This window comes from Phalacrocorax aristotelis, chromosome 3 (genome assembly GCF_949628215.1).
Source record: "Phalacrocorax aristotelis chromosome 3, bGulAri2.1, whole genome shotgun sequence".
Taxonomy (NCBI): domain Eukaryota; kingdom Metazoa; phylum Chordata; class Aves; order Suliformes; family Phalacrocoracidae; genus Phalacrocorax; species Phalacrocorax aristotelis.
The window spans coordinates 73,967,188-73,975,876 of record NC_134278.1 but is presented as its reverse complement, the minus strand read 5'-3'; the positions used below and the strand labels follow the sequence as shown (position 1 = coordinate 73,975,876).

The following is an 8,689-nucleotide window of genomic DNA, read 5'->3' as shown; positions in this document are numbered from 1 at the left end:
ATCTGATGGAAAGGGCTGTCCGCCAGGGATGCTTGGAAACTCATTTTAAGCTTGGGGTTTCAAATATATCTCAACTGAAATGTAAAACTTAAATGAGTTCTACTCTCCACTTCTTATGCGACCCTTCTCCTCTCAGCACTTGATTTTGAGAGGTACATGGTAGCAAAAGCTCACCATTTTTACTTTAAACTCAGTCAAAAGGAGATAAAACTCCTGGGTGCTCACGGGTGCTCAGCTGTAGCTCTGCACATTTGCACGAGAGCCCAAGAGCCAGAGAGCAGCACTGACGTACTCCCTCTGCTCTCTGCATTGGGCTAGGGTAAACAACCCTTTTTTTTGGTCTTTCAAGGTATCAGAGGTGCCATACTACCTATGCATCTTTGCTGTGTTGTTTTTTGAGATTTCCCCCTCAAAACTGACACAGCATAGCAGACAAGAAATAAGTTATTACCATTAAAGTGGCTGGTTCCACCTATATATAGAATTGTCAGTCATGATGCTTTTTGCTATTCATGAAATTGGGAGCCAAAGACATATGACAAAAAGGGCTGCTGGAATTGTCTTTATATTTTTATTTAATAGAGAACTTTTCTTATCCATTTTCTAAACAGGCAGTGTTATTTCAAAGGATAATATAAGAAACAAAATCATGATCAAAACCACACAGGTAGAATAACTTAAATAAACATTTTTCCTTTTGAAGATGATTGAAATATAGGATAAATAAAATGTATTATATTATTCCGTTCTCCACAGAGTTCATATCTAATAGTTTCTCCATTAAGTATTCAGATAATCAATATATATCAGCTAAACTACTCTGTCAATGACTGGGTCTTTAGAGGGTCAATTTGGCTGGAAAAAAAATGAGATTTCACTGAAGAATAAACCTATACAAATTAGGTTTCTTCATGTTTATACATCCTTAATTCTCTGTTCCTTAGGAAATGCTTTCTCTCCCTTCTCTCTTGGACTTAACCTACAGGAAACTGGGTTTGCCTGAGCAGGGCTGGAAGCTGTTGGTGCCGCTGCTTAGTTTAGCTAAGGGACTAAGCAGCACTGGAAAACATTAGGGATCATTCACAAAGCCAACTTTAGCCTACTGAGGCTAAGCTCCTGAGAAACCCTCAACAGAGCTGCTCTTTGCTCCTACAGAGGAACGTATTTGCTTCACTTGGCTAAATCTAGCAGCTGTGAACATCCACACACTGCTTGTGCAAGAATAGACTTTTGCTATAGTGAAGAAATTTGTCTAGGTCAATAACAAAGAGGCTGTGGCATCAGTGATGCACAGAGGCTTATCACACAGATCCTATAGGTCCTGTTTTAGCCCAGTGGCTACTGCTTATATTCACTTGGTACCTAGGAAGACCACTGTAAGCACTGCATAGACCAGAAGAGCAAAACGTATCTTTGACTTAGAGATCTCACAGCCTAGGATAATATAACAAATAGTAGTCCTTCCCTGCAACAGAGTAAGACTTTAGTAAGTGGAGTTGTTTCCTTTCTTCATGCCACATTCCAACACGACACCAATGTCATGAAAGAATATAGCTATAACTCATGATATTTAACATTAACTACATAGGCAAAAAGAGCAAATTTTAGTTCACTGCATTAGACACTAGCTTTTTGTTTAAGAAACTGAGTTGAAAAATCAGTTTCCTTCTGGTCTTTCTCATTAATATCTCTTGTCTACAAAAACAATAGCAAACACTTCAGTAACAGACACTCCATCTAAAATAACTCACCAGCTTTGACAATGATCAGCTTCATCCTAACCTGAACCTTAATCCAGCCAAGCTTTGTATCTGTTTTTCTAAGAATGTCTTCTCTTTCTTGTCACTGAAATATTGCCAACTCTAACTATTTCACATTATGACTTTTTTAGCATCTACTCTAAAAACTCAGTGCAGGCAAGTAGTTAAAAGAAAATCTTAGTTTCCCTTTGCAGAGTTTCTAGGTCTTATACTTGCAGAAAAGGCTTGAAAACATGAATCATATCAGCCTAAACAAAGCAAGTAAAAAACCCTCAAAGGCACTTTTTAACAAAATTCTCACAACTTCTGTGACAAGCTTATAATCTGAAGAGGAGAGGCAGGACTCTGACTCATGATTTCTAAGTCCTTGGGGTTCAAATGTAAAGATTCCTCTTCACCTTCCTTTTCATCTTCTGCTTTTCTACTCTTGTATTTTGCATGAGGAACGAAGACGCCCAAATTTCTGGTAGAAATCATCTTCAGCATGAATCAGAGCTTCCTCGTCAATGTAGACAGCTGCTCTCCTGGAAGCCAAAAAGTACTGCACTTTCCGCAGGCTCCATCCCATCACATACTTCAGCCAGCCGCTGACAGCAGCTGTAGACCTGCCAACGCCAGCGTTACAATGAACGTAGACAGTATGTCCATTCTCCAGTAGCCCGTGCAAGAGGCAGACAGCTTGTGGCAACATCTGTATTCTTCCTAAGGTCAAAAAGAAGGCACGTTCATTTGCATTTGAGAAAGCTGTGTTCACAGTTGAGATTATGTCTGTACAGCCTGATGCACTGTGAATCATAATGGCAAAACTGACATATTTTGGGTTTTTTCCTTTTTTTTTTTTCCCCAAATGACCTTCTACCCGAACCTTTGTTTCTTCTGGCAACATAGATTCGGATCACACAAAATCTGTACCATGCCCAAGTCTTCTCTAAATACACATTCTGATTAACGATGAACGTGTGTGGCATATTCATTTTCACAAGGACTGAGATAAGGGAGAAAATCACATCAAACAGCACATCTTAAATACCATTAAAGTTAGCAAGACAAAAGTGCAAAGTTTTTTAGTGCCAGAGGTTTGTGAAGCTACCTACATACTGCTACTTTCCAAAACACTGTAATGAAGGCCATTATGTCAATAGTAACTGAGGGAGGGAAAGCAGAAGAGTATTTTCCTGTACAACTTAATACTGTTATGGTTTAACTGTGTATTAAGCATATGGTTAAACAACACAGAACAGTCTTTCTCACTCCCAAAGGGAGGACTATACCATATTTCCTGACACCTTTCTCTCTGTTACCCCAGGAACTGAAGATGTAACCATCAGAGCCTAACTTTTCCTCATGTCACAGATGAGCACTGACATTAAGCCCTTTCAAATCCCTGTTTCAAGGCCTCCTGTCTTCCCTGATGTCCTATTACTGATATGACAGTTCTCTATTTGTGGCAGCAGTCCATTGAAAGCACTCTCTCCTCCTGGTAGACTACTCACTCAAAAACCTGCACACTTTCTAACCTACCAGTTGGAAACAAGATTTTGAACTGAGCATTCCAATAGAGGAATTAAAAATAATAATTTATGTTACGACACATGATGCTATGGGTATTCTAAATTATTTACAAATAATTATATAAATGACTCTATGGAGATTTATCAGACTGGGATATTACAGTTAAAAAAAACAATAGATTTGCTGGGGGAGGGGAACAGCAGAGGCAGACACAGAGCACTGTCTCTCCATTTTTAACCAGCAAGTTTGGCAAGCTGTCCTGCTGTGCAAGCTTGCAGTCTTCCACCTACACAGTGTATTTTCATTATAAGGGCTGAATTCAAGCTGAAAGCAAAACCAGCCAAGCAGTTATCAATGTCATATGGCTTTACACTCAAATACATATATACTGCCAGACATGAAGTACTTTAGATGGCCTCTCTGTCTATGAGAAAATATTAGTAATTTGTTAAAGATAACATACAGAGAAATCACACTCTGTGCATTATATTTTTATGCAAAATTTACATGGAAAAAAACCACAGTCGTGAAAGTGACAGATTAGTAACTCAAAGGGTTTGTTACTATAAATTTAACTGCAAGAGTGGTATGAGCATTACCTTCAGTGCTCATGTCCGGGGTTGGCATCCAGACATAGGCAATACCTTCCTCTTTATACAGTTTAATGAGGATTTCAGGGCTCATGGGTTCCGGGTAGCGGTTGCATCCCCAGGAATTCTGAACAATGTCCCATTCGGTCTGGAAGTTCATCACAGCTGTAACACCCAGCTCATGCTTCAGCTTGACGGTCACATGCTCCAGCTGCCGAGGGCAACTTCCCAGCCAGATGTTTGGCAGAATTCTAGCATTAAGAAAACATTGCGGTGGGATCGATTAAAATATCTTAACAAAGAAACTGCCAAGTTCAGCGGCGTTCCAGCTCCAAACCTGCTTAGCACCATCACACAAACACTGCTAAGCACAGCCTTTTCATGTCATGCAGTAAACAGCTTCTTATTTCATTACATTTGCGTTGGTAATGTTTGATCCTGGGGATCAAGTACCCAACCTATCACAAAGACCCCAACAGTCAGAGAAAAAATTCAGGGCATAATTAGTAGCACAGGTCTACAAGGCATCCATCATTAAGCTTTCAGTGGAAACTTACTAACATCACAGATTAGAATAAGAAAGCTCTGAAGATTCATGCAATTTGCACCAAAAAAAGAGACACCTAAAAGATTCACATGATCCACATCTGAATTACTTTAATAATAAGCCAAACACATAGAACTCTTCCAGCTTTGTAGCTACTACTATAATGAGGAAAGTAGACAGAGAAAAACCCCAACACTACCCTTCTGTGAGGAAACTCAAAAATGAATGGGTAATTTTCTTCTCATTTTTCTCTGCTCTTGTGGAGTCTAGTGGGAACAAAAAGCAGAATTACAATACATGTCTAGTGTCCCTCGAGGCCTGAAGAACCAGAAATTTTGCAAGCAAACTTGAGAGACGTGTAGGATGGATAAGCGTCCATATTTCTGGTACTTATCTAAATCATACTCAAGACTACCATGGTTTTCCAACTGTTAATTATCATAAAACTATTTTATATCTCAACAGATTTTGACATAAACTGAATATTAAGATGCTTGTTTTCAAGATTTCAAACTGATGGTATTTACATGCACAGATTATTAGCGATCTACTTTATTTTTTCTTGTTTGCATAAACTTCTGTTTTGAACATGCAATCCACAAACTATACAAAATATCCCTGCAGTTGAACATACAACTTAGCAAATATTATTAACTACAGAAAGTGAAGCCCATCTACTACAAAAGCAAGATCCTCAAAAATAAAATGTCTGCCATGCATTTCTTATGGCTCTTTCCAATCTAAATCTCAGAGATAAATAAGAAAAGTCCAGGAAGCACTTATTATTGTTGTTCCCTGTGTTTCAGCTGCCCACAGTGAGTTACATACCCGCTAAACAAACACAGTCTTTAGCCTTAACAGCCCCTGTTTCAGTGAGACAACACGCTTGATCTCAGTATATGGCAGCTGAGTCCATATATTACATAGCAAATAACCACTTCAACTGTGTTTCAACAGTGAGATTGTTTGAAGAGATTTGACTTAGTAGTTGTTTCACATCCATGTTCGGGTCTAGAATGCAGTGAGACCATTTCCCCTTATCAATAGAAAATGCATTTGTTCTATGCAGCAAGCAAGCTTTAACCCAAAATTTCAGAAATTCAGATTTACACCTTGAAGTTGTTTCCTTTGTCACTTTTCTCACACTCCTGAACACTAACTTTCTAAGGGAGAGAAGACACGGAAAGAAAGAAGTTCTAATACGCAGGCTTTGGATTTCTTAAGCTACAAATTAAATTCAGTTCATTTATTAAGAAATATCAATACCCAGTGGACTCCACAGCAACCTGAAGGAAATCCAATAAAGAACAACAACTGTGTACTACCATTATGTTCAAGGCACAATCCCACATGTTGGTGCAGGAAGGGAGCTTCACAAAATTGCCCAAAATCCAGCATAACCAGCTAGAGCATTCCCACTGACCAGAGGGATTAGCAAAGTCCCACTGCAACAACTGTTTCACTGCCCCACTTCCCACATGCTAGCCCCACAGGAAACCCCATCCTAACCTGAAAGAGTGACTGCTGTCAGGCCACAGGGATCTGCCACACTGATTAGAGCATTTCAGTGGTGAATATAAGCTAAAGTGCCCTACCAGACACTGATTAGTGGCTGGAGATGAGCAATGCTCACAAAAATCTGTAGCGGGGAAAGAGAAACGGCAATATCACTGATACCTTGTGACAATAAAAGGATATTCTTTCAAGAACAAGAATATTAGTATCCTTCCTCCAAAGGCTTTCCTGGAGGCTCATACATATGTAATTCTCTTGGTATTTTCAGAAACATCTAATACAATAAGTTACCTTGACGGGAGAGCAAAAGTGTGTTTTCTAGCATTTGATTGAATCAGGAGTGACTAAAGCATTCCTGAGATAAATGAAAATCTGGGTAGTACTCTTGCTTACAGAAAAATCAATGCTTTATGATTTTTTCCCCCAACGATTATTTAGTGGGTGAATGTCACAGCTGTGCTATCTGCAAGACCACTGCGATATACACCATTTGTTTATTCTGTTTTTGTAGCCTAAAGGGTGTTGTCCATGATGAGACCTCCTGTATTTCACAGTAACAATTGCATTTACCAAAGAAGCTGATGGGTTTACCAAGTTTTTATCACTGTCTTTCCCTATAATTAACCAAATTAGTGGTGGCATTCAGAGGATGACCAAAACAACATATTTAGGAGAGCCAATTCTTGTGAATTATTTTTCTGATCAGGTCCTAGAGTTTAGCCTTTGAGAGGACCAAGATGCAGCCTTGACCTTGGTCTTCATCTTTTCTCTACCCTCTGCCTTGTGACGAGGCACATAACTTTAAATGGTGATACCATCAGATTATGATGACCCAGAACTATCATCCTGCATGTGCTCCTTCTTTTGCCATTGGCAGCCTTTAAACAACATATAGCAGCATATTCTTAGGTAAATACGTGTCTCTTCTGGGCCTTCCTTGTTCTTTTTGCCTGAACCTGTGACAGTGAAAATACTAATAGCACTCAACAGAAATCAGACGAGGTTCCTGCACCTTTGTCTAGAAAATCAGGAACATTACTTAGATTGCTATCTGATGTCCTGAAATGCATATACAAAGATTTTCAAGTGACTAAATTCTGCTCTCCAGTGAAAGATCTGAACACATTCAAATATTGTGTGATATGTAGAAAGCACATTGATGACAACTCTCACCTTCAGAAATATTTTCCTAATGTCCAACATGAATAGCGCAGTCACAGGACACAGTGACTTGTCTCCACAATGGACACAAAGAACAGATTATTCCTTGCCACTCTGCAAAATCCATTCACCTATCTGAAAATTACTAACACACACACACATGCTTGTCATATGCAAAGCATTTGACAATTCTTGCTTGCCTTTGGACTCTCCAGCTGGTCAACATCTTTCTTAAGATATTATGCCCAGTACTGGAAATAGGTCTCACCATTTCTGAGCAGAACTGTTTAGTTACCTCTTGTGCCTGAAAGGCAATATCCCTATTTATAGTTCCCTGATTGTCCTTTTACAGCATGACACTGTTGACCTATATTCAACATGGAATTCTGTTTGCAAGTTAAGATCTCTCACAAGAGGTAAGCCTACTCAAAGAGAGTAAAATCTGGCCAAAACAGAACTATTTAAGTTTTTATTATAGTTACAACTGCCAGTGGTATCAAATAAAACTAAACAAATATGCAGCAAAGGAGCAGATGAAATTCACAGTTGAATGCATCTCAGGAATGTGTCTTGGAATAAATAATCTCAGCCACTCACACACATCACGGGGTTTTAAGTTAACTATAATCAATTAGAAAGGGAAACAGTACATGCTTGCAGTGATGCTTGGTGAAAGTGTTGCTTTATAGAGGGGTCAAAGTGGCAGTATTAGCCTGTACACAGAAGTGAACTAAAAATGACAGAAAATTTATAGTAACCTTCTAAAAATCAATGATCCCATTCTATGCACTCCAGCTTTGAACTTTCTATTAACTATTTTGTAGTATCAAAAAAGATACAGAAAAATGAAAGCATTCAAAATACAGGAGATGCCAGCTCTTTCTTGTGAAAATCCTTTCATATGAGGGCAGACTACGAATGTAGCATATTTGAGAGGTAATTGGATGACTGTTTAAAGATAAAAAGGGGCGGGGGGGGCAAATTAACTGGCCCTATCTATATAAAAGAGGTAAAGAATCTCAACTTCTGTATAGTTTCACCCGTAAAGCAACCACTAAAAGATGAGAAAAATGGCAGATCTTTTTTAATAATTTTTTTTAATTATTCTTGCATCTTCCTCCAAAATACGACAACATAAGCAGATATCAAAACAGAGGACTCCCTGGTTTGGTCTTGTACAAGAATTCTGGTTTCATTACATTCTCTTTAAATAAAGGACAGAGAGATTTCTCAGCAAAATGCCTCCTTACCAATGAAATAATAATGTAGAACTGAGGGGTTATGACACCGACATTTCATTGCACAGAGCATGTGGGTAAATGACTGTGGTCTTAATCCCTTCTCCCGCTGACTTCCTGATAAATTCTCCTTGCAGAAGACAAGCTGACAGAGGCTTTGTGATGAGAGGTTGACTTAAGCAGGATTGACTGAACACAGTCTGATGCACTCAATTGCTCAGCACGCAGACAGGCACTACAGGCCAGAGCAGGAGAGCAAGGTTTGAGGATACAATAGTCTAACTCACAGAACACCAAGATCTAATAGCCAGGCTTAATAAGCTCACTCTTATCAATAAAGATGGATTAAATGGACATAACCTTAGC

General features: G+C 38.9%; 1 protein-coding gene across 2 annotated transcripts in view; it reads right to left on the bottom strand.

Annotated features, from left to right (window-relative positions):
- Positions 1 to 557: 557 nt before the first annotated feature.
- Positions 558 to 8,689, bottom strand: part of EPM2A (EPM2A glucan phosphatase, laforin) — a 38,639-nt gene continuing 30,507 nt past the window's right edge. For both annotated transcript variants that reach the window (XM_075088015.1, XM_075088016.1), the window contains exons 3-4: positions 3,872 to 4,113; positions 558 to 2,462 (exon numbers count right to left, since the gene is read on the bottom strand). In XM_075088015.1, the coding sequence (XP_074944116.1) occupies positions 2,182 to 2,462; positions 3,872 to 4,113 (523 nt within the window). In that variant the 3' untranslated portion in view covers positions 558 to 2,181. The remainder of the gene's footprint in view (positions 2,463 to 3,871; positions 4,114 to 8,689) is intronic.